Source organism: Cheilinus undulatus, linkage group 16, assembly GCF_018320785.1.
Source record: "Cheilinus undulatus linkage group 16, ASM1832078v1, whole genome shotgun sequence".
NCBI lineage: Eukaryota > Metazoa > Chordata > Actinopteri > Labriformes > Labridae > Cheilinus > Cheilinus undulatus.
In genome coordinates, this window is record NC_054880.1 from 13,151,544 (window position 1) to 13,178,449 (window position 26,906).

A 26,906-nucleotide genomic window follows, 5' to 3' on the forward strand; every position below is an offset into this window, starting at 1 on the left:
CTGACTGGATTGTAGTGGCAGCTAAGGGTAGGTAATGCAACTTCCAACTGGGGCATAATTAAGAATAGGGGTCTTTCAACGTAGTGCTTATCTTTTTATCAAGTATTTTGTGATTATTTCAAAGAATACCATCAGCTTTTCTGGACACAGATTTACAATAATCTCTGTCAGATTTCATTTCTTCTAATCCCAACCTTCAAGTGCTTCTGAGGTGTCTGGGGTTGTATTCATCTCTGACAAAAGTATTAATCCACATTAACCTGGCTTTATATCCTTGCTTACCTTGATGCCAGCATTCCTGAGCAGCTCCAGCGTGGGCCTGACGTCTGCTTGCAGCTGATCTTCCACACCTGTCAGACACAGAAGCTCCATCTCTCTCTCCAGACTCTCCACCACTGCTGCCACCTTCAGGGCCCGGTCATGGATACTCAGCTTGGCCTGGTTGTAGCGGCTCTGCGGAGAGAAAGAGGAACAAATACATATACTTTAATATGGAGCTGGCCCCCCTTTTGCAGCTGTAACAGTTTCCACTCTTCTTGGAAGGCTTTCCTTAAGATTTTGGGGTGTTTCTGTGGGAATTTGTGCCCTTTCATTCTGTAGAGAATTTATGAGATTAAGTAAGGTGCTTGATGGGGTTGAGGTCAGGATGGGACAGTCAGGTTCTTCCACACCAAATTCATTAAAAGCATGTTTTTAAAGTCCTTGCTTTGTGCACAGTGGCACAGTCATGTTGGAATAGAAAGTTGGAAGCATAGCATTGTCCAAACTGTCTTGTTATGCTGAACGTTAAGATTGTTCTTCACTGGAGATAAGGTGGGCTGGTAAATTGTTTATCTGGACTTACCTGGTGAATATGATTAATATGAAGCACAATAACATATTTTTGAACATATTAGACTAATATACTTGATCAAATTTGAGTTTCTATAGTATACGTGTCAAGTTAAACAGGCAAAAATTGTAAATGAAATGTTATGTCAGTGTTGAGACACTATTAGGGCACAGTGTTGAGAAATATTAGGGCATGTTACTACAATAAAACACCAAGAAAAGACAACATTCAAATGCTTATTTCAGCAGTATAACAATGAAGGAGGATTAAAGGAGAAAGAAGCAAAGGCTGGTAGGAGAAAGCATACAGAAAGATCTAACCTCAAAGTCCTGGTACTGCTCCTCGGACAGAGACTTCTTCGCCACTACCAGCGTCCTCAGACCTTCTCTGGCCATGTTTCCACACTGAAGGAAGTAAGAAAAGATATTTTTAAACAAAGATATACACATTTTATTCATTTATTTTGGCAAGGGGGATTTTAATATAAATATTTTTCTAATGCTGAATTTTAATTTGTAAAATAAATGTGTGTATTCTGCAATAATGTCTTCTGCCAAAGCCAAATATGATTCAGAAAGAGGGCAGATCATTTGTTCTATCGGAGCAGCTGCTGTATAAGAACACCATGTTCAGTGCCGTCAATAGCAGCATATTGTTACCAACACTAAAGAAATCAATAGTGAATAACATGGCCTGGGGAGGAATTCAGAGGACACAGTAAAACAAAGGCATGGATGGCGGTTTATTTTTGATATGAAACACCAATGGGGCGAATCTGTCCTGTTGATTGGTTATTGACGAGCAGAGTAACCGTAGCGCCGGCTGATTTGACAGTGGGATATTACAGCCAACAGGACATCATTAGCACCATTGTTCATGAATATGACATACTGTAATTACCACAACTTTATGTAGGTCACTAATTAAATCAAATGCTGCCCCCAGTGCTAAATGACTCAATAATGCCAATATAATTATGAACATACGCACACAAGACCTTCAGCCACCAAACGGGTGTAGACGCAGCTGCTCATCTCTACATGAATGTCCTGATTACAAGAGGGCACTGGACCGAAAAATTATCATTATATGTCAAAATCAAGACATCAGTTTAGATTCTGCATAATAAAAAATATTTCTTTAGTCTGATGTTATGAATAGTAAATCTCCTGGATTTATTTCATTGTACGAGAGACTAGACAACATGACTGCGGGATGGCTGGCAAATAATCTTAAAGATTTAACATTTCAGAGACTAAGATTTTTATTTGTTTTGTGTAGGGATGCACAATACTATCAGCATGGCATCAGAATCAGAAGGTATGATAAAAGATATTTTCAAAGTTTTATAATAATGAATCATTCTTACTCTTGTAACACTTTCGTATTGGCATATCAACATTCAGATGTGGTTCAGAGTGGTCTGGTGTGTTCTTAAGAACAAATCACAGATAAGAAAACTTTGTTGAATATCAAAATTTTCCTAAAAGCTGCATAATTTCTTTTTAAGACTGGTGACTGGGACCCATTATTATTAAATGTACAATTACCTCTTCAATGTACATTGACAGATAGTTGTAATGTGATCCACTTTAGTTTTTCTTTCTGGGAGTAAATCAGTAGTGATGAATGATCTGAAGTTTACTGTTAATAACTATAGGCAAAAGTATTACTATCAAGTTTTAATTAAAAAACACATGAACTTATTCTAACACTTTTATTACGATGTAGATTTAATTACTTGGCACTTGTTGGTTGTTTCGAGTGCTAAGGTATTCCCTTTTTTTCTGCAAACTTTTGGCCGAGTTAAGTGTGATAGGTCATCCAGGTATGTGATTATTAAAATGAGTCATGTAAATATATGTATATGAGCATGCATGTAATATCTGATGGTAGAAAAACATTAAGTTTGATATGAGTTTTAAAATCTGATTATGAAGAAGTGTTTTTGCATTATGTTTCATAAATGGAAAGCCGTTTTTGTTTTTCTTTTGTATGTATGTTTATTCATACTTTGAGAGGAGCAGATTTTTGGTTTTGACAACATTTGTTGATGTTTATGACCTTATGAGCAGTATTTTTGTACTAATGTTTATGAGAACCTCATCCGCATTTCATTATATTAGACTATCTTAATGATGTTACTGAGAGGCTACCAGTGAGAATAGTCAATGTCAATAAAATTGAACATTTTTCTCTAATTCCCATTTTGCCACATCACTAATTTTAATATTTAGACATAGCTAAAGTCTTTACCTCTTCCTCCAGCCAGTCATTATACTGGACGATGCTCGCCATCGCAACATCAGCACCCTTCATGTAGAAAGTGATGTCTCCCGTTGACTCCTCCTGAATCAAATTTCAAATAAACATAAATTTCCTTTTATTTCTTGAGTTATTATTCAGCTGCATGTCAGCTTTAGCAGAGATGATCTGTGAAGTTCAGTAGAAACAAGAGGTCATAGACTCTAAATCAATGTGAAATATATCAAACATGATTCAGCAGCAACAACCCACACAGGAAGCAGCATCCACACATCATACAGTTGTATAGAAGTTTACACACCCTGACAATGATGCCCATCCTCTTGCTCTCGGAGGTGAAGGGAAAGATCTGCAGGATGTAGAAGGAGAGGATCTGTCCAGAGGGAGTCCTCAGCTGCAGGGAGGTCAGGTCTCTGTTCACCAGGGTCAGACCAACGCTCTGTGTCCAACGCACCAGCTCGACCTGAGGACAACACATGAACAGAAACTTGATCTCAGTTTTCACTGTTTTGAGCTTTTTTCTTATCCTGAGAGCTGGTCCAAATGAAATTTGCAACTGAACTGAATGATTTGAAATCAACCAGAAACATATCCCTGCAGCTAAACACAGATTCTTAAGACAATAAAAAAACCTTTATGAAGAAGGTTTTCTTTCTAAATTTTTAGTATGAGCTTTCTTACCAAGAATAACTGAGTTTACAAGGATAAGTCAAAAACAGTTGTAAACATACGCTGATGGGATCTTATCTCAGTGTTGGTTCAAAGACAGTCAAGAGAGAGTTGTTTTATTTCCAGAGCTGCTGAGCGCTCTTCATTCAGCTCCTCATAAGTGTTTTTCTGTTTCTCTTTCCTCTTTCTCTCCTCAGCAGGAACTGCGGCCCCCGAGTGAGCGTTCAGCTGCACACGACTCAATCCTCAATGGGTTCATTTTCAATTTGCTCTCTCAAAGGTTGTTATTATACTCTGACCTACAAATTGGAACTTCCTGTTAATACCCCGTCATTTCTCCTGGTCCCCCTTTGAGCTCCGTAAAAAGGGCTGCTTATATTTACTTAACACACATCTGGGTGTCATTATCCCGGCGTGTGTGAACACATACACCATTAGCAGAGGATCCAGACCTCTCTTTGACTTACTTTATCAGCTCTATGGGAAGTATTAAGGCCTCAGCAGTTTTGATACAAGGTGCTTTTTTTCATTCTTGCATACTCCTATCATACAAGAGCTCAAACTGATGCGCTCCATCACAACACCAACACAATTAAATTCAATTCAATTAGGGATGAAAAGTTTAAACCTTCAAGATTTCACTTGTAATTTACATGACTACATTTCAACACCCAAAACAGAAGACAGCACACAAATAACAGCATCTCTATCTCCCAGATGTTACCGTCCATGCACAGTATTCTGTTCATGATAGTAAAATGTGCAACATGTGTCCGGACTACATTCAAGGGATCAGAGGCAGCTATTTATCTTATTTATCAATCAATTAAAAAATAAGTAAAAAAATTATTCAGCTGACCTAAGAGTTATCAGAATTTTTACTCCCCAATATCAGAATCAGCTCCCAAAAATCCATTTCGGTCCCTAGTCCGAAGTGCACATAATAGCCACATGACGACATTTTTCTTATACTGCTCCTTATTTCCATGAGCTGGGTTTGCTACAAACAATCAAATTTCAAAAAAATATGGTTTGGCAACTAAAGTAGATGATTATGCTTGAGGAAAATAAACAGTAGTATTTGTTAGTTTAGGATTCAGTCCTCCTCTGCGATTGTCCTACTTTCCTGCTCTGCCTGTGTCATCTAATTGAAAATGATGAAGCACCCACTTTCTCTGACACGACAGTCATTAAAGGCTTCAGTCAAATGCTCTTGTCTTACATTACGAGAGTCAAAGGTTACAGAAAGACTCTGTTTGCAGCCTGACAGACCAGCAGGTCAGATGACCTCTGCCCAGCCCTCAGCAACCAGCCCACTTCATCTCATTAATGACGACTCATTACATTAGAGAGGCAGAGCAAAGAGCCAGAGACAAACAAACTATCAGTGACAGAGGTGAAGTAGTCAAGATCTGAGGCAGCAGTCAGTGAGAGAGAGGAGAGGAAGGTGAAAATAAAAGGACAGAGGGAGAACAAAGAATACGGTAGAAAGGGAAGGGAGAGCTCGACCAACAATCACAGACCTCCACCTCTCATCGCCTCTGAGAGAAAATTAAATATTGATCAATCTGAGCAGTGTGAGACAATGAAGAGAGGGGACACAGAACAAAGTGAGCAGGATTTTATAAATAAATATATACATCAACACAGGTGGGAGGACAGGGAGGCACAATGGAAACTCAAATCTATCTTTCAACACCGTTTTATCTTTTCTTTTGCTGATGACTAAAAGGAGGTTTGACGTAAGAAGCTTCTGGTTTTATGGGTGATAAACATGTCAACAGTCTTGAACTTGGTGGTTGCTGGAAGATTAATGACCCTTCAATGAACCAAACAACTCTCTGAATCCCTGACTTATTTAAATCATCATACTTTCTAAATGTAATTTCTTTGATGGCTTTATTGTGTTGCATTACTTAAAGGTGGTGAAGTATCTGATGTGGATTTTTCACTTTCCTCTTGAAAAACACTTTTGAGTTAAACATTTTCATCTTTTTTTTTTTTAATTCATCTTCTTTCTTAATTATTTTCAGTTTCTTTTTGCTTCACTCCTCATAAACGCCAACCTTACTTTTCCTGATGACGTAACAGCTATCACCACTTACAACAATAACGGCCATTTATTTTTTTCCAGACTTGACTCACATCATTGGTAACAATGACTTTTATTGTTTTTCTGTGTATTGTCTGTCCACTGTATTGTTCATCTTCTCTCCATCTCTATCTGAGACCTGAGCTCTTGTTTGGAATGTATTTTCAGTTTTTTCAACTTATTTGGGATTAGTAGGACCTGATAAGTTAAAAAGCTCAGCCTTGTCAGTGAACAGGAATTTGTTTTGACCAAAAATGATGTCCACTAATCTCCTGAGCGTCCTTTTAATGCAGAAAATACAACACTGGACAGGTTTTGGAACAGACATTTTGGCTGTTGGTCAGTTTCGGGGGGCCTTTAGTCAGAAACGGTGTCAGTCATTGAGAGAGGTATGCTGCAGTCATGATGATGACCACAAGGACTTGTTAAGACCAAGCATGAGCAATTTTCAAAAAATGTGGAAGAAAATACCTAAAAAAATATGTGAAAATTCAAAAAATAAAATAAAATAACAAATTCTCACAACATTTCAAGCAAATTACTTTAACTGTCTTGATGTAATGGGTGATTATCTTAAAAAATCTACTGGCATAAATAATTTCAAAAAAAAAAAAAAAAAGGGACGTCAAAAAATTCCTGATTTGAAATTGTCCAAGTTTTGCAAAACAGGCCATTGTTAACAGTCTTCTAAGACTTCTCTACTGGAAAATTAAGATGATATGAAATAATCAATATATATAAAAGACTTAGAGGTACAGTTAGTCATATAAACTTTCATTTCTTAGGTTACCCAGGGAAAATACTAGAGAAGAAGAAGCTATAGTCATGCCTTTGGGGGCCGTTTTTATGCATTTTTTTCTCAGTTTAAGTGATAAATCACCAGGAAGCAAATAATAGCTATAAAACTGCTTAACATCAATGCAGAGGTCATCACCTCTGACTTTAGGTCCATGAAAAGACTATCATAACAAACCAGGGTTATTTAGGATCTCCTATAAAACATTCATGTAGAAAGGAAACTGTAAAAAGGCGAAAACAGGGTTTACTGCTGATAATCATCCAAAAGCAAGGAAGGCAGACTTGAAATCATAGCTGGATTTAATCCAAATATCAGACAAAAAGACAAAAATGGGCAAGGGTTGTAAAATAAGATACATATATCAATGTTCCTAATATTATTCAACTCTTAAAATGGGATGTTTATGTAGGCTCCAGTTAGGGGTGGGAATCTCAGGGTTATTTACGACACAAAACCATATGAGACTCCAGACAACATGCTACAGTAAGAAGCCCTCAATAATAACACAATACAGTTATTCTATAATCTAGTTTACTGTCCAACTTAAGATGATTTAAGACATTTACTCTGTAGGAAAGTGTCCAATTAATGCTAACTTTTTTAGGTTGGATGATTGTGAAAAAACTTGAGTCTGCTTCAGAAAAGGAATCATTTTAATAAAAGATTTTATCTGCAAAGCCTGGGAAAATGTTTGTGCATGACACATAAATAAATAACAATCAATCGATCCACAATGAGGAATGTATTAAAATTAAATTATAAATAACACTGCATCTGGACAGTGGAGTTGGTGGGCTGTTGTCATCATTCATGTTCATGACATGATTCATGATGTGTCAAAGGCATTCACCCCACTAAACTCATTTAAAACTGTTTTACTTGCTATAAACCCCAAATATCTTATTGAAAGAATATTGAATAAAGTCTCTTTGTAAATAAATCTTATGTTTTTAAGCGACAAAATGTTCTAATCTCTTACCTCATCAGGGCTGGAGGCCTGGTAGGTTCTGTTGTCATCACTGAAGTCCTGGTCAGCTTCAGCAGACTCCGTCTCGCCGTTTACACCGGCGTGAGACTCATAGACGGGGGTGACGTTGTGGCACAGAGCAATGGCCTTCACTGCCTCGTGGATGCGACTGCTTACACTCTTTCGGACCTTCGGGCCCGAGGTCTGGGTCTTACGTGATGGAGTGGAGCCACTGGCACTACTGGAGGGCTGAGAGGTCCCCTGAATTCATGTTTGAAAGCAAGATAATCAATGATCTGTCAATCTAAGAAATCACAGTGTTTTAGTTATATGTCTTATGCAGAGTAATTAGCTGAATACAGTTAACTTCAGCCAAATATATTAATATAAAGGGGAGAAATGTATTCATAATTTACATTTTTAATAATATGGCAAGCAGCATTAACATTAATTTTACTGAAGAAATGACACAGAAGTATTTACTTTTGTTAAGTATAGGATACATGCTCATATTAGACATCTAAATGTAATGGTACACTTGCAGTTGACTCACTCCGACACCTCCTTACAGGCTAGATGACACAGCGAGGCCAAGCAGTGTATCGCCATCTTTATCGTGTCATATCTGGTTTGCGGCTCTTTTATACGTTCTGCGGTTTTGACACCAACCATCAGTTTAACTGGATGGTGACAAGCGAGCAGGCGGAAAGCCCAGTGCAGCAGCTGTGTTTGACACGGGTGATTTGCTCAATTGAAAGATTTGATTTTAGCTTATTATTAACCTTCAATCCAGCAGGGCTGGGAGCAGGGATGATGGGGAGTACAGTGAAGATGCACGATGACAATCTTAATCTAGAAGGACTGAAAGATCAATGAACACGTCATTAAGTTGTGTGTTGGAACACATTTAGTGCCTGAGGAAGCTACTGAACACACAGCAGAGTTATTATGCTACAGAGCTGCGGAGACTAGTGTATTAGGCAGTCTAATTTCAAGTGTTTCCCACAGAATTAAATTACACATGGGTGGCAGGGGAGAAGGGGGTTCATACCACCCTTTTTGATCTTTTGACAGTATTTATCAGCAGCATTTTGCATAAGACACTCAAACAATATTGCTCGGCTTTTGAATGTTCCATCATACACACTGTAATCAATGCAGTTAAGCAGAAAGTGAATGCTTATTATTGATGAGGTGGCATACTGAAACCATCAGCCATCATCTAGAGAGATGGAGTACAGGATAATACTGGTATTATCCTGTACTTATGAATAATTTATCAATAAGTTGGTCAATTTTGAAACATTTTTGCTGATATGATTTGTTATTCCATGTATTTTTACTGTAGTACATAGTCATTTACTGTATTGTTTTCTGCTGCTTTAATTAAGTTCAGATTACAATTCAAATATGTTAACTTTTTCTACTTTTCACTGCTTAAAATGAAATCTAGCACTGAGAATTTTTCCTTTCAGTTTTGTAAAAATCATGATGATTGTGGTCACCATGTTTTATTTAATTAACAGTTAATATGTCAAAAATTATTTAAGACTTCTCTTATCTGGATGGAATTATTTTTAAAATATAGACTGACAATGCTTTTAATAAAAAATAGTATCATGCTATTATGTCACTGTGGCTGTAGAGAAACCAAAACACTGTCAAAATCCACTGCTCTGTTTCAGCAGCTCTGCACAGACTCGTCATTTTTCATTAGCTGAGATTACACATAAGGGTGTGGGGCAGATGGTTTCAGAGTCGAGCAGCTGTTTGGAGCTGGCTGAGTAAGAACAATATCATTCTGTCAAGACTGCAGCCAGAACTGAGCCACCCAGTGAGGAAAACACTCACTTACAGTATGAGGAGGCGCTAAGGGACACTGCACGATGAATGAACAACATAAGCTTCTTTCCTAGAATAACATAGCCTTAGTTAAATATAAAAATGGATTAAAATTATCTACAGGGAGAGGCAGGATGGAGCTCTAACAAAACATGGAAAGAAATAATGCTCTTATTTATAGCATCCACCACTCTCCTGAAAACAAGTTTTCATTTTGTGAGTGATAATATTAACTTTTTTCATTTCATTCAGTCTATTGTTAAGAAAAAGAGAAATTTATGTCAATAAACATGAGTTTAGTGTTGAAACCCTGCAACTATATTCCAAATCTCTACTTTACAAAATAAAAATAAAAACTGATATCATTGTAAACTGAAGACAATTTCAAATGAAGAAGCTGTGGGACACATCAGGACTTGATTATCTGCCCGTCTTAGAGCATTTTATGTGAAAAAGGTTTTATCTGTAGGTGTGTAACACTGTTGTGATCAAAAGCCCTCCCCAACAATGGATATGTTTATTTTTTGCAGTCCTACTGGACAGTGTTAAATCTTACCTGAGCATATGACTGAATAATGTGGCTCTGTATCTCATCCATGGTGTCGGTGCCGTAGGAAACTGTTCCCAGGTGCAGTCGCTTAAAAACCATTTCATTCTGTGTTAGAGTGCCTGCAGATGAAATGACAAGTGTAGATGTTTGATGTAAATAACTGACTTTTTGAGTATATCATCACAGCTTAAAGCATCAAATGTACAACTACAATGAGACTGGATTCTGGAGGTCCATTCAGATATCAATGAATGTCATTAACAAATAGATATGCACTATAGACTTGGCTGTCTGACCATTACACTGACAGGTACTGTGATGACATTGTATTCAAATACATTTGTATTCAAATTTTTTTGCAACTATTACAGCCTCCATGCTTCTTGGAAGGCTTTCTACAAGATTTTAGAGTGTCTCTGTGGGAATTTGTGCCCATTTATTCTGTAGAGCATTTATGAGGTTGCCAAAAACTTTTGCCCAAATAGTGTACATGAAGATATTTATCATCTCTCAGTGAAAAATGCTACTCTTATATATGTGTCAGTGCACTCTTGTAGGATTGCTAATAGTGCACCATGGGACCTATATAGTGCTGTGAAAAAAAACTTGGTTTGGGCTGCATGTCCTCTCTAACTAACAAAAAAAACACAACACTACCTCCAAAAGACTGAGAGAACATTCAAACATTTATAAAACAAAATGTCTTTGGTCTTCTTTAATGGCTGTTGTTTGTTGGAATGAGTGCTAATACAGCAAACACTTGATTTAAAGGCATCTTACTTCCAAAAACATCACGACCACAGGACCGACCAATTATATTGGATTGATTGTTTCTTCTTTACCTATCACTGAGGATAAATAGGCTCTAGAGATAATCTATTCTCACCTGAAACAGCAGAGTAAGACAAATAAGCATGTTAGGACCACAGCAGGAGTTCATCACTCTGAGTAGCATTAGCAAAGAGTCGCTGCTTGTTTTTGGAGAAGCACACCATGGTTGAAGGAGTTAAAGGAGGCATAAATAACCCCAGAACTGTCCTAAAATGTTTAAAAAACATTAGCCTTTTACCTTTACTCACAGTGTTGACACACAGTCTTGTAAATCTTGGTTGTTTTTGGTCAAGGTTTACTTAAGTTATTACTTACCTACAAACTGAGCGGCTTAATTTCCACACAAACATGGTGCATCACTACATCAGTGCCTTTATATTTTACATGATGAGTAACTGTTATTCATCTTGATAGGGAAGATGTTAACCCCTTAGATTTTTGGCAAGTTTAGGCTATTTTTTAACACATTTATACCTTCTGTCCTATTATAATTTGGTCATTATTAATTTACTCTGTCAGTGGAACAGTTGGTCTTTTTTCAGGATGTTTCAGCTTTTTAAAGTGTTATTGAATAAGGGATACATTAAAATATAAATAAGCAAATTAGGATTTAGTTTTAGGTTCCAAAAAAAGTCAGTGTAATCTCTTCAGGATGTGTGGACACCTACCAGTCTTGTCGGTCAGCAGGTAGACCAGACGGCCCAGTTCCTCAGGGATGGTGCTTGTTCTAACAACAGTACCGGGGATGTTTTCGTCTTTCATGATCATCCAACCATAGGCCGACTTTCCCATGTCCAGGTTTACACGCAGACTACACAGGAAGAAAAGGTTTTCACATATCAGAGAGAGAAACAACAAAACAGAAACAATATGCAACAAAACTGAATGGCAGGGTCAAGTATGTTCAAGGAAATGCTGTGAGAAGACTAGAAAAAGAAGCAGGTGGGTAGATTTTGTTTTAACGCAGGAATGGAAATTTTATTTTTCAATTTCTATCAATTTTTCTATTACTATGGATTTTTATCATCCATATTTTCTCAGGGAAAATGTCCCTTTATATTTATTTAATTATGGTTATCAAAAATGAGCAGTCTTCATTTAAAGAAGACAGTCAAAGTACCTGATGGGGATGATGTACGAGAAAAGCACGACAAATCTGAAAAGGTTGCGGAACCAAGGACCCACAAATCCCTGCAGCGCCACCATGACAACAGAAAGAACCACCTGGGCCAGGAATAAGGCTTTGGTAAGACGGTTCAGCTCCAGGTCCAGAAGGCCAACCTATCAGGACAGAATACATCAGAAATCAAAAGTACTTTGGGGAAAGGAGATTAAGACAGTAGAATGGCTCCTACACTGAAGGGGGAGTATGAGGAAGAGGAGGAAGACAAAGAAAAGGAGGATGAAGAAGAAGAATAGGATGGCAAAGGAGCAAAAGAGAAAGACACTGAAGTTTATTAAAAAAAAAAAAAAAGATGACAAGGAGGAATTTAATTCAACTTTATATAGCATATTTAAAACAACCAGGGTCAACCAAAGTGGTTCATGATATAAAAAAAAACATAACACAAGAATATCTAACTAAAAACAAAATTAAATATATATATTAAGCTGTAAACAACTAAAACAGATCTTCATAGAACAATACAAAAAAGTAATGGTAAAATCTAAAAAATCTGTCGGGATAAAACAATCTCATCTTGAAACGATCGTGGTTTAAAATGCTAGGAGTAGGGGCTGATATTATTTGGAGTGGTAAGCTGTTCCACAGTTTTGGGACAGCTTTTACAAAAGCTTGGTCCCCCCTGGTTTGAGCCTGGTCTTGGGCACATTCAGGAGCAGCTGAATGGCAAACCTCAGTGCTCTGGTGGGAGCATATAGCACATTTTACCAACACAAAGTCTCCAAAGTGCTGCATGAATCAGTCCACAAAAATAAGGCAGTGCCAAACTTTAAAAGCTAAGAATAAATTTCAGAGGCATGTAGATTTCATTTCTTTAACTTGTTTGGGTCTTTTGTTGCCTTTAATGGATAGATAGGACAATGGATAGAGTCAGAAACAGGGGTGTGCAAAGTTGGAATGACATGCGGTGAAAAAGCCACAGGCCAGACTTTACACTGGATCGCCTGCGTACATGGGGCATGACCTAACCACTAGGCCAACTGTGCCCCGAGGCCTGTAGGTTCTGATATAATAGTGGAAGGAGACATATTTCTGGTAAATAGACCCCAGAGACAACATACTTAACAAAAATAGGATGGTACCCAACAGAGAGCCTTGTGGGACACCACTTGTAAGAGTGGCCGTCTCACAGGAGTGAAAATCCCCATGATGAACAGAGAGGGTCCTATCAGTTAAGTAGGACTTAAAAACTTAAGTGCAATCCCCTTAAACACCAGTCTCCAAACATGATAACAGGGTCATGTGATCAACAGTATCAACGGCAGCAGTAAAGTCTAAAACTACCAGAATAGCAGAGTCTCTGGAGTCTATAGTTAAAACCAAATCATTCAAAATTCTTGGGAGTGGTTTCAGTGCCATGACAAGGACAGAGAAAAAAATGAAGAACACAAAGAAAAGGAAGACATAGAAGATAATAAAGAAGAGGAAAAAAGATGAGGAAGAAGACAAAGAGGAATGCAAGGGAGAAGACAGGGGTGATGACGAAAATAAAGCTGATGAAGAAGACGGTGGAGAAGATGAAGATGACAATAAAAAAGGACCAAAAAGAAGAGGGAAGGAGAAGATGGATGAGTAAGAAGACCAAGACAAAAACAAAAAAGATGAAGATAATGAAGAAGATGACAAAGAAGATGAGAAGAAGACGACTATGAAGAAGAAGAGGATGAAGAAGAAGAAGAAAAAGTAGAAGACTGAGACAAAGAAAAAGACAAACAGTCTTTATATGTAAAACAAAAACAACAAGACAGAGAAACAAATAATAATAAGAAGCATTGCACTAATTAATGTAAGAAATATGTAAGTAGAAACAAAACATTTGTATTTGCAGATATGAGTTAACACTTTATACTCTAAGATGAGAACATTCAAGTTTATATTTAAATCTGTCATGATTGTATAACAGGGATGTTTTCTTTTCTCAGGGAATCACAGAAGTCATAAACTTCTGAGAACAAATTGGTGATTTCTGGGAACGCTATTTTTTTTGACAGATTTTAAAATAGAACAATCTGCTTAACTTTCCCATCTGTTTTCAAAGCTTTACAATATGCTACACAGGGAGAAACACAAAACCAATGAAAGACATTCATGGCTGAAGTCTTTTATCATGCAAACCATGTCTTCTACATAAATATGTTTACTGGTGGCGGGATTTTATGGTAAACTACAAACTTCATTATTTGCATTCTTAAGTATTATCCTTCAATGCAACAGAAGGTCAAAAGGCCTCAAAAATAAAGTTCCCATATTGAGATGAAAAAAGGACAGAAAAGGGGTCAGAGTTGTCTTTTATTTTTCGAGTGTATCTCCCAGCCAATGAAGCATGTGGGAAAAAGATGTCAAATAAAGAAGCGCCCTTCCCCTTTCTGGCAGCGCTCACAGCGAAGCCCTGTACACAGAGGGCTTTCTTCTGACGCACCACGCTTACAAAAACAGCAGAACATAACATCTCTCCTCCCTCAAATAAAGGAGCTGCTCTGAAAAGGAGGGGAGGGGGGCACAAACGTATAAAAAGCAGCAAAATTCCTCCAGTGTCTAAACCCCCACCAGGCCCGTTCCCCTGAGGACTGGGAGAGCAGGGAGAGCAGTGTGACTGATTTATCAGTCGCTGTTAAACTCACAGTAGCAGGGAGAGGAGAAGGGAAGAGTAAAGGGAAAGAGTGAGTGGGTGGGTGGGTATCTCCCCACCCCAATGCCTCACTACATGGTTCATGGTTGAGCTATTGAGAAAAATAGGGGGTTTGGGTGGATTAAAATGAAGAAAAATTAAGACAGAGAGCACAGTGCGTGCCTGAAAAGCAAAGGATCCCCTTCTGCTCCAACAATGGCCAGTTGAAATTTTTTCAAGCCTTGTCGGGGATCAGATGAAGTCATTATTCATTCAGTCAAGAGAGGAGGGGGAGAGAGACTCAATTACCTCAACCTAAAGATGCTATCAATGAATAAAAAAGTGCATATTTTACTCCATTCATCTCCATGCCATTAAAAGTGAAAGGAATGATTCGATCTGCTTGTGTGGCTTGTTTTTTTTAGCATATGTGTGAAATGTGATGAAGGACCTCAGCCATGGGACATGAATATTCATCAAGTTAAAACCAAAGAATATCAGGACTTCAGTCAGTGAGAAGTGTTCAGTGTTTGAGACACCGTAAAACTACGACAGCTGGGGAATGAACCGAAATTGTTTGAATTCAGCGGTAGGTTTTGGTTTTCTCTTAGTTTTACCCATTGAAGTGAATGATTCCAATTATTTGTTAACATTTAGAGTAAAATCAGTCTTAGTTAAATATCTGTGCTATGATTTTATTGTTAGAAAGTATGTTTTTGATATCCAAGATCAGAGTAATCCATTTCCATTTAACAAAAACTTTCAATAAAGTCCATAAAACGAATGAATAAAGCAGTTTATTGTTTAAAAATCACATATCTTAATCTTAATGTGCTCATGTATTTCATATGTTGGCATGCATGGCTACTCAGTGTTTGTTGTAAACTTCATTAACTGTGCCGCTGCCTGTCTTTGCCAGAAAACTCTCAATAAGAGACATTTTAAATTTCAATCTATTTTTTCCTGGTTGAGAAAAGGTTAGGTAAAATAAGTAATAAGACTCAGGAGTGGCATTCTTCAGTTCATAGCAATGCCATTCTTATCTTGACGTGAGCATTCTCAATAAATACTGTCCAAAAGTCTGAAAAGATCTTAAAAAACTAGAACAATTATGTCATTAAAACAAGCAATGCTTTCTCTTTCAGCATGTGTTAATCCTAACTCCTGGTTCCCAACTGATGGCTCAGGACCCAAAAGTGGGTCGCAAAGCCATTTCCAGTGGGTCGCAGATGTGTGCTTGGAAACAAAATATGCAGTCTATTATGTACTTTTATCTTGAAGTAAATGTCATCATCTCTTTGTTCCGTTACATTTTTTTTTGCTCCATTTCATGTACAAACGGCCCCATTTTTAATTAAAAATATTGGTTATGATTAGAATTTTAAGAAATTTGGGTCATGATTTGTCATTGAGGAGACTGTAGTGGGTCCTAATGCTAAACCAGGGGAGAACCACTGATCTAAATGACTCGGTAAAGGCCAGGGTATAATATCCATGCTTTTGGTGGTCACATGAAGCTAACACTAGCCATCAGCTACCCTCAAATGTCTCAGCATATATGCACAGCAGGAAAATTGATTTTTTGTCCATTACATACATTCTGTACAAGAAGTTCACATTGCATTGGTGCTTAGTTTGTTAGCAGAATGTGGCTAAAATTAGGCTAACACAGGCCTTGGATCCTCTTTGCAGGTTAACGTCGACATTCCTGGGATGAATATCGCCCTCAATGCTTTGGTTATATCTAAGCATAACCTGACACAGCCTCTGGTCAACTATATCCCAGTTTTCTAGATTGAAATAGTTCTGATCCCCATTGTTCCTGCGAGATGCTATCAGTGATATAGCGGTTATTTACATCAGGTTATAGAGCATTGTGGCAGCAAAGGCAGAAGCATCAAGAACAGCTGGTTGGGATGAGGCAACTGGCCCTAGTGTGAGTATGACCTAAAAGCCTAGTGTTAGTCTGACAAATACAACAGTTCAACTTTTTCCAACTGAATGCAAATGCATGTTTCTCCAGATTTCAATTTAGGTTTAATGAATGGTCATATAAAAAAGGCTAAAAAAATAAGTTGGCTAAAATGTTTATATGTACAATAGAAAGCTTCTAGAGTGGTAAAAAATGTCCTCAAGTTTGATCAGATGTTGAACTCAAAGAAACGCATATTTGAGGCTTTGTTATGAACAACCAAATCAGATTAGACTAAGAACTGTGTTTCTGGAACAGCTGTCGATTTTTCACATTAAGTTTGAGAGACGTGAGAAGAGAGCAGAGTACTGCAACTGGGATATGTACTTCAAAGAACAAAGATCTTTATTGGTGAGCAGTCTCCTGTCAGATGTCATTGTTCAGTCTCTACGCTCAGACACAGGTCTGTCTAACAATACTGAGACAAAGAGTGAATCTATGTCTGACGTCCTGTCAGATTGATCAAGTGCTGCCTTTGTCCTGGCCGGTGTCACAGCAGATTATATGAGGCCAAAACGTTCTCGCCACTTCAGCCTCACTGTATCGACTTTCTCCCCCAATCTCCAGTCTCCATATTGGCACTTCTGACATCATCTCCTTGAAATATTGAATTCCTCTCAACTGTCGAGCTTACACAAAACAGTGAAGCTCACCGTTCGACCGGCCACATCAGCGTTCTTAATAAAAGACACCGGTGTCAAAACTGTCGCAGTAGAAAGCAGCTGTGTCGTGCCACAGAGAGTTTCAGCGGTGCAGACTGTTGTAGGTGATAACTTTGTGTGTTAAAGTCACATACACCATATCTGAGCTACAGCTGATTCCCTGCCTCTATCAGACAGCCCAAGTCTATCTAACCTGATAATCTTCAGGGTGAAAATCTTATATTTAGACTCAAATTTTCATTAATCTCCTCAATCTTAGGACAAAACACTCAATGGGGATTCTGTGGGATTAACTTTCAGCTGAAAATGTCATTTAAATCCTCGCTTACTTAATTTCCCTTTTGGTTAATTAGCAACTGGCGCTGACCTTTTGCATTGACAGGTCCAACTTTATCTAGAAAGTCAAGGTTAAAAAAGCACCTTGCCAAAGTGATTGATTGGTGATTAGAGACAGGGGAGGAAGATGGCGTGAGGGGAACCTCGAGCAGATGCTACTTTCTGTAGGTTTCTGTAGGTTTTTCTGTCACTGCAGCTTTTGCAAAAAAATATACACAAGCGTTCCATGACAGGTCTTTTTAAGTTTTACTCTGTGAGGTTTGTCAAAGAATGCAAATTTCCTCTGACAAAATATGAACACGTAATGGGTTTTTATAAATGTTTACCAGTGAAACTAATCTGATGATTTAATGTGATTTATTTTTTAATATAGTTATATGAAACATAACTTTATATCAAATATGGTGGACAGGAAGGTCTTTGTTTTCCATCTCTCAAATTCAAGCTGTCGCTGTAGAGTCTAATAATGTACAACAAAACCTAAGTTACGATGTTTTGATTGACATACCTTTACCGGACTTTTTCTTTTTAACAATGTATTTTGGTTTTTTTTATTCCTTTAATTTTTTGTGAGGAGGACAGTGAATAGAGTTTGAAACAAGAACGCGAGACCAGGGAAAAGACATGTGGGAAAGGAGCCACGGGTCAGATTTGAACTCCAGATGCTTGTATACATGGGGCACAACCTAACCGCTGTCCACTTGAGCCCCAGCTGTCTGACGTTTTTAATCCAATTGTTCATGCTGCTTTCAAAGCCAGAAGTCTGAGCCGAGTTGCCACTGCAGTCATAGCATCTACCGAAAGATGGCAGTGCCCACAGATTGGCTATCAGATTTAACTAGATCCTCTCCTACTCACCTGTTACCAGTAAACCATAGAAACTGTGAGATTTTCAATCAGGTGTTTTTGTCACAACTTTGAGTCTTATGTTCCCACTGTCCCAACTCTTCTGAAAGTTTTGTTAGCATAGAATTTAAAATGGGTGTATATTTCACCACATCCTCTTACTTTTGATATGTTATCTCTGTAAAACTTTAAAACATCTGCACAATTATTGCATTAATAAAGCATTAGTGAAGAATTAGTTAAGACCTAACCTTTATAAAGCATTGTTAATTGTCTGTCACTTATAAACACAGCTGTGGGGTGCAGATGATCCCCCATTGGCGCCGACACTGTCAACATTTGATGTGCATGTAACTTTTCAAAGTCCTGATTAAAAAAATAATGTGTGGCTGTTCGTCAAGGCCAACCTAAAAGATTAAAAAATAAAGACGATTTTTTAATTTTTGGTTCAAAAATCTTAAATTTAAGAGTTATAAAATCATATTTACAAGAAAACAAAATCAGAATTTCTGAGTGTGAAAAGTTGCAAATCTACAAGAAAAACTCAGAATTTCTTAGTTTAAACAGAGATTTTGACACCAAACTCAAAAACTTCTAGTTATTAAAGTGAGGACTTAAAGACGTGCAATAAAAAACATTCATGAGAATCCAAACTGAAAACCGTGTGATGTAGTTGTAGAAAAGCAGCCGTTTGATCAGACATCGACCAAATTTCTTTATAAAAATAAACTCAAACAGCCACATTGAAAGCTTCTCTCAGCAGAAAAACTCTCAAACAAGTTAGGGAACTTACCATTTTTCCTGCAGAAAAACACAAACTAAAAAGTATTCACCTTATTCTTGGCAAAGGAGGTGTTCAGTACACTCCTGGTCTCTTTGCCTGTATAGATCACCACCCCGATCACCGTGCCTGCCAAGGAGAGAGACAGGGAAAGTAATGCTGCTCATTAAACGCATCCTCATCCCCAACATCTCACACAAACATGCAAAAATTAAGGTGCACACACTTATCTTGTTGGAGTAAGATGAACTGCATGAAAGGAAACACAATAAGGCTGAGCTGAGGCTGTTATGTCTCATTGCTGCTCAAGCCGACAGACAGGAGTTTAATACGTTTAGGCTCTCAGGGCTTCAGCACCCTATGGAAGCTCATAAAACCTGATCAATACGCTGCCATCTTTATTTGCCAATTCATTATGGCGGCCTTATTACGGAGGATTAATGAGTCATTAATATTAAATGAGCTTAATGGGCAAGCAGAGGCAATAATAAAACTAAACACAGCCTGGAAATCCCTAAACTATAAAGATGCAAAGTTAAAAACAAAACAAGGAAAGTGAAGAGAGGAAAAGAAAGAGTCAGGAGCAGAGGAGGTGATCTGATGAATCGCTTTTGTTGACTTGAAAAATATTGAGAAAAGTGACAAATGGTGTGTGGCTCAGCATGCAGACGGGCTTCAATTTGAATATGCGAAACGCTAATTCACTTGTCACAGCTGGACTGGGGCCTATAAGAGAGTGAATTCAGGCAGATCCGGCACCCAGAATGCCACTGCAGAGGCGATGGCGTGTCAGTCAGAGGGAAGCTTGTGGAGGACAATGACATTCCCAAGCAGAAGATGATGTAAGGGGTCTAAGTCGGCTCTTTGTGCGAGTGTGTGTGAGTGTGTGTTTGTTCTTCTGGTCAAGGTCAGGCCGGAGGGGAGAGCAACACCGCAAATCAATGGAGTAGGCATCGCTGGGAGCGTCACAAACACTCTCAACTGACACAACCGTTTCTGTGGGGAATCGCTGAGACGGAGCGAGGGAGGATTACCTCAACTGTGGGTTTTTCTCAGAGTTCCTCAAACAAGCACACAAGTAGTATCAAATTAAACACCCTGAAGATTAATGCTATGAATCTCAGGCAACAAACCAACCAGGATCATTTAAAACTCCCAAGAAATGGTATCACCTTCTGGTTTGGGTGGACAAGTTTATAGAGATTTCTGAAAGCAAATGTTAGCGACACATAGGCATGATATCGGAATTGGAAGATATTAGCAGGATCGGTATGAAATTTCTGCCAACATTTACAACTGGCATTTTGGCTGTAAAGATCTGTGTATATCAGCCATGCTGGACCAACAGACCTACATCGCCTGAAGTCTTTTTCTTTATTATCATTCCTTACATTTAAAGTGTGTTTTAAGGACTGATATTTGTTAATTTGTTAATCCTCAAACTTTGTGTGTTTTAAGGCCTGACGTTTTAGGTCTGAACTACATTTAAATATTGGTATCAATATTGGTATCAGGAAATAGAAACATGAAGATGAAACTACCTCTACACCAAAGGAAATTAAACGTAAATCATTCTGTTTTCACAAACTCATATCTTTCAATCTGGTTTGATACTCCTGAGTGTCTCTCTGAAGGTTGAAAGGAAAGGGAACTTGAACAAAGACTCCTCTTTGGACTTGAACACAGGTCACTGAGGTTACAATGTGCCCGGCATCTGAACTCTTTTTATCAGACTGTCTTTTATTTGTTAAAGAGGTGTTCAGTAATGCTGTGTTCCAGTAGTGATTAAGGACCAGAATAGCCACTTCCTGTAGGTTTATTCTTCACCCACTTAGACTGAATAAAGTGTGCATTTATGTATAACTTTAAGACCAGATAAGACACTGGTGTGCCTCAATCATTGGCATGCTTTAGATGATATTATCACTTTTCCAGGACGAGGTGTGGCCGACCAACTGCATGTGTGAGAGGTGGATGGGATTAAAAATAAGTGTCTTGGTTTGAGCCTCTTTTGCCTTTGCACAGAAAAACTGATGAAATTTTTGTTAAGTTTTGCAGTGACAGAGACGACCTGACCAAGAGAAGTGACATAGAGACCAACAACAGCAATATTTTTGAGAATAATAACCCAGATTTTGATGTGACTGCAGTTAGCCAAAGCTCAGCGGACAAGGCATGTTTGACAAAGAGAAAGAGGATGATAGGGATTTTGATTTGATTGATTATATTAAATAATAGTAATAATAATAACAATGATGACCTTCAGGCAAAGGCTGCCAAGTCAAACCACAGACTTGTGGTCTAGTAGCCTCAAATTAAAAAAGGAATAAATCAGATTGGTAAAAAAAATTTAACACTTATAAAAGATATTTAAAAAATTAATACAATTAAATTTAGAGATCGGGTTAACAACATCCTTAAAATGCCAGGCGTTTCCGGATGAATTGGCTAATTCACTAAATTACACTTTTCTTTCATTGTTGCCATTTTTATCATGAAGCAATTAAACAGCTAGATAATACATTTTAGTAGATTATATAGCTACTAAACAACTGGAAGGGAACATCTCCAGAGTGTGAGTGCACCTGGAACTTTACAATTGACACACAGCTTACTGGGACGCATGCAAGGCTGCAGACATGAGCAGCGCTCAGAACTCAGCATCTCTTAAAGCGCCTTTGCTGAAAGTTTGTGCTGAACTGATGAGCTATGAGTCTGAAGAAGCAGCTGGAGAGATTCTGACCTTTTTTAAGAGTCTTTCCTTGAGCATTTGGGTCCTGCTGCAGTGCCAGCCCAGGCATGCGCAAACTTTGTGTTTATCTGATTCATTGATTGAGCGCCATTTTGGTGTGGGCTTACCTTGCACGAGCAGTGTGTTAAAGGGTTTTTAGTATAGCTTTAGTATAGTATAGAGTATAGTATAGACTACGAATGCAGTACACTAAAATGCTGGAAGTGGAATACAAAAAATATTTTAGAATTGAAAGTTAACAGCAATTAAAAGAGAATATCATTTTAATAATGTGGAAAACAAAGTGTTAAACATGGCAGTGATGCATAATGTTTATTTTTTAACTGATGCTAAGCTATCGGTTTGATTCACTTCATGTTTACATTGAGCACATGTGTTTTTTTTCTGTTTTCTTCTGTTTCACACCTAATGCTACGTAAAAATTCCAACAAACTAAAGCTAACTAACTTAGGGGGGAAAATGTGAATTCAATAACTGAACTTTTCAAAAGTGGAATCCAGTTTTGTTTCAGGTAGTAAAATCAGCCCTTTTCCAAGTAGGAAGTCTGGACAATTAAGACAGAACTTGGCAAAGGCAATTTACAATTCAAAGCAAAGGTTTTAGCTTTTGATTTTTTTCATGTCTCCATCTACTTAAGAGGCTGGGAAAGAAAAGTTTTCATAACCCTGAAATTCTGTGCAGTTTCTTGGAAAACCCTCAGATTTTTAGGGGGTTGTGTTTCAAACAAATCTTTGGTTTTGGAGGGTTCTTCTAGGAAGCCTTGGGTGTTATTAGGTTAATCATGCAAACTATATAACATTCCTTTAGATGAAGAATTAAAGTAGTTTAATATAAAGCTTGGATTAAAAGTGTTCCCCTGAAAAGCTGGGGGAAATATCATACATAAAGCTTTGTAATTCATTTTAAAATGAAATAAAGACTTGTATTGAAAGTTGTCTTTGACTTACCAGATGCAACAACGGTGCTGGCCCAGAGAGTGTTTTCAATACTGAGACTCTCATGGATCTGTGGATCTGTGTCTTCCTACAGGGAACATGGAAAGAGAAAAAAAAAATCAATTACAGCACCTTAGGAAGACTGGAACAACTGAATTTGTGGTTACTGCGCTTCATCATATCTGTTATTTCAAATAGCACACAACACGCTTGTCTAGACCAGTGGTTCTCAAACTGGGGTCTGCAAGTCACAGCTTGGGGGTCCCCGAAATAATTAAAAATAAATCACTAAAGTAATGTTATGCAATTGAAAAATCAAATAAATACACATAGGGACCACAGTGCCAAAAAACAGCCATACAAAACTAATCACCCCCACATAATTCAGCTTTGGGCCAATAAAAACTCAGATATGATTGGAAATTTATCACTCGTCAAGCATAAAAAGAAGTACAAGAAAAAGCACAGAGGGCTTTTTATTTGGCTGCTAAAAGGATCGCAAAAAGTAAGTAGCCACAATCAACTGGACTACAGCTTGTATTTAGGTTGAAGAGTTTAAAATCCAGCATCTAGGAGTACAAATGGCAGTTACCATGTTTAATTATCATGAGGGTTATGTGGGGGTTCTTGGAAAATTTTCCGCCCTGTAAGGGGTCCCTAGCCTTGAAAAGTCTGAGAACCCCTGGTCTAGACTTTGACTCTAAAGCATCACTGATTAAATGATTGGCATAGAAATGCAAGAAACTTGTAATTCTCCAAGTATAAGTAAAAACATAAAACAGTTGCTCTTTGCTGTGAACTCTGTAGTATATAGTCAACTTTAAATCTGCTTTTTTCAGTGTTTTTGAAGCAAATGAGAAAAAGCACAACAGAGCCAAGAATTTAACTCCCAAGACAAAAAAGGCAACCATGAATTTAAAAAACAGTTTCATTAACTATCTAGTAAAAATGAAGCTTTACCCAGCATTAATTTTATTAGCTAAATTATCAACTTTATATGAGGCAGAGGTATTTTTGGTGACATGATTTCTATTATTTTAACTGTTCTGTGCAAAATGTGTATTTTATAGAGCCACTCAGTGCTTAAATTATGTCTGTTTCTTGGACTACACTTAGCTGTGTGTAAGTACTGTGTTGATGCTTATGACCGTTTCAAACTGTGAGGAAAAAAGGGTTAATGCAAAACAGTAAACTTACTTTAATTACTCATGTTTTAAGACAAACAAGGCGATCAAAGTGATCCTGAAACAAAGGTTTCTGCACAGCAGAGCAGAGGAACGTGAGCTTCGCTTAGAGTGTATACAGTCTGACCTGATTGGCTGGGCTCTGCTGTGTGATTAATTCTCTAAAGCACCTGACACAGTAGTGCAGACTGTAGCAATACAGTAGTCCCTTCATCAATACTTTCTCTAGATTTGGCATGGCGATAGAGGCTCCTTTTTAAAGAACAGTATAGAGAGAGCACATAGATGAGATTTCAGTGATAAATAAGCCCCTGGAGAGCCTCTTGTTTCACCCTGCCCGTTTTACCCCTCTCTTAAATAAAGACCAAAGCTGAAAATGGCTCGAGTCAGGAGTGCAGAGTCAAGGCTCCAGTTTCAGCTCAAATTGCCTCTCTGATATGATAATTATGATACCTAAGTAGCCACATCCTGTCAATCCACTCAAACAAGGGAAGAGGTGCATGAAAAATAAATGGCAGGTTGCGGAAAGCTTGACCGCGCTGACATTGGCATCAAAATACGGCGTTCATAACTGCAGAGAGTCTCAATAAGCACCGCAGAAACAAAGCTACCATATCCGTCCCAAGGAAAAAAAAACCCCTCATAAATAGGTAAGTTCATTTGCTGCGGATCTGTGGGAACCCATTTTTTTCCCATCCTGCTCGGACTAAAAGCACACGCTATGCAAAGGAAGGCCGTGGAGGATGAATGAGCGGAGGAAGTGCTCCCTCACTAAGCCTGGTGTGTGGCCAAGAGTGAAGACGGGCCACAAAGCCTCCCTTTGTACCGGAGCTCTCCTCTCTGTGGGGGCTGCGCTAATCTGCTATTAATAAAAAAAAAAAAAAAAAAAAAAAAAAAAAAAGAAAGGAAAAAAAATCACTGAGCAACAACCAAGACGGGATGGATGGAGCTGGAGCAGCAAGAACCTGCCTGTGATGTAAGAGGTACGCCTGCTGGAGATAACAACGGGCCCGGATGGACACACAAGCTCTCATTGTTGCCGCTTGTCAACACATTACAGTGATACACATCTTTTATGTCAATCCAGCTGCTATAGAAGAAAATCAGCAGGTGTTTGAGATTTGTTTAACAGCTTATAAATATGTCAACGAGCTACTGTACCCTGGTGAAGTTCCCCTCGAAACTGTGGATGTCCAGCTGAGGCTTCTGGGCGTAGACGTAGGCGCTGATTGAGAAGAGATCCTGAGACAAAAAGTCAAAGAATAAGCCAGTTTAAATTCAACATACTGTAAATCGTTGTAAGCCAACATTCAGACCCAGACGTAATCAAGTGATGCTAAGTAGTATTTTACAAGATAGGATTTTCTTAGGCTTTTCTAGATAGACAAATTCACATTTTGAGTGGCTCCTCTGTGCAGTCTTTACAGTTTTATTGTGCTGTCTTGTTCAGGGTCTACACCTTAATGTTTTTCTAATGGTGTAAAGATTTATATCTAAACTTAGGGTAATAATTCGACAGTGAGAGAACACGTCCAAGCAGCATTGTATAATTATAGGCTTTTAGCCTGTACTTTAAAGGGCAATTTGCCTTTTCTTGAGTGACCTCTTGCTTGGTTCTTCTTTATCTTTCCTTGTCTTGCAATGGCATTCAATACAATTTGAGCTCAGCCTTTCGGATGTATTTGATTTTGTACTGTCCAGGGATTCTTTTACTGTCAGTTTAAGTTTTTGACTTTTTCCTATTTGTTAAATCAAACTATTTGTTTTTAATACTTGTGTTTTATTGTGAGGTAAGTGCTTCTGGTTATATTTTAATTTTAATTTTACTACTCTCCTTGGTTGTACAGCACTTCAATAAATGTAACTTCAGTTTCTTCTGCCATCGTCTTCAGCGTCTTTGCATTTTCCACAGTGTCCCTACTGAGGATACTGAGGAAAAACATGCACTCAGCTAAGTTTTCCCTCAGAGCTTTCCGCCAGAAAGTTTAAAGTTATATATTAGCAAAAACTGAGCAAAAGAACTCAGTGTCTTTTCTACTCTCTCAGTATTTTTCTGGAAACCCATTGCCTTTTCCATTTAAATCTTTGATATTATACATTGAACACAAATTAAGGTTTTATTACAGAAAAAAAGTTGTGGAACTCGTTTATTCAACAGAAAAAAAAGAGTACAAAACCTCAAATTAGTCGACACACCAAACAAAATCACGTATCTTCAATCATCAGTTTCTCTCCCTTGTTCCAACAATTAAGACTGCAGCCTGTCAGGGAACAAACACTAGTCCCTTTTCTCGCTCCAAGTGGAACAAAATTGATTGTAAATATTAAATTATTCAGGCAGGCGGCCTCTGCAGCAGCCAGGCAACCCTCAGTCATGCTCAGATAGTGTTCTCCTGGTGAGAACACGGGCAGCGCGGTCAGAGAGGAGCAGGGTAGATTGTTTTACTCAACCCCCACTGGAGGGTAAAGTTTCTGCTGCATTTTACAGAAGAAGGCTCAGACACATGAATCCTGATAAAAGTTATATAAAACTAAGTGCAATGTGAAATTAGACAACGTATTTAAATTGTTGAATTAAGATAGTCCTCACTGTCCATCACCAGTGAAAAGGTTTCCATCAAAATAAGCTGATTTAACTTAAAGACACTAACATAGGATTCACTGCATGGTAATGTCCTTACCCCTACTGCTGGTAGTCGCTGTGTACAGCCAACAGCAACCTTCAGTTTCCAGTCTGTTTCTCCATCCAGCTGGTCTGTTCTGATGAAACATGCACCTGCAAAAGCCAAGTAATGTTATT

The 26,906-nt window shown here is 38.1% G+C and overlaps 1 protein-coding gene across 2 annotated transcripts in view; it reads right to left on the minus strand.

Annotated features, from left to right (window-relative positions):
• The window catches only part of atp9b (ATPase phospholipid transporting 9B), a 58,621-nt gene that overhangs the window by 13,646 nt on the left and 18,069 nt on the right, over positions 1-26,906 (minus strand). For both annotated transcript variants that reach the window (XM_041808273.1, XM_041808272.1), the window contains 12 exons: positions 26,788-26,882; positions 25,268-25,348; positions 22,935-23,010; positions 19,288-19,364; positions 11,968-12,128; positions 11,516-11,658; positions 10,023-10,135; positions 7,637-7,885; positions 3,399-3,560; positions 3,089-3,181; positions 1,153-1,236; positions 283-453 (listed from right to left, as the gene is read on the minus strand). In XM_041808273.1, coding sequence (XP_041664207.1) covers positions 283-453; positions 1,153-1,236; positions 3,089-3,181; positions 3,399-3,560; positions 7,637-7,885; positions 10,023-10,135; positions 11,516-11,658; positions 11,968-12,128; positions 19,288-19,364; positions 22,935-23,010; positions 25,268-25,348; positions 26,788-26,882 — 1,505 coding nt within the window. The remainder of the gene's footprint in view (positions 1-282; positions 454-1,152; positions 1,237-3,088; positions 3,182-3,398; positions 3,561-7,636; positions 7,886-10,022; positions 10,136-11,515; positions 11,659-11,967; positions 12,129-19,287; positions 19,365-22,934; positions 23,011-25,267; positions 25,349-26,787; positions 26,883-26,906) is intronic.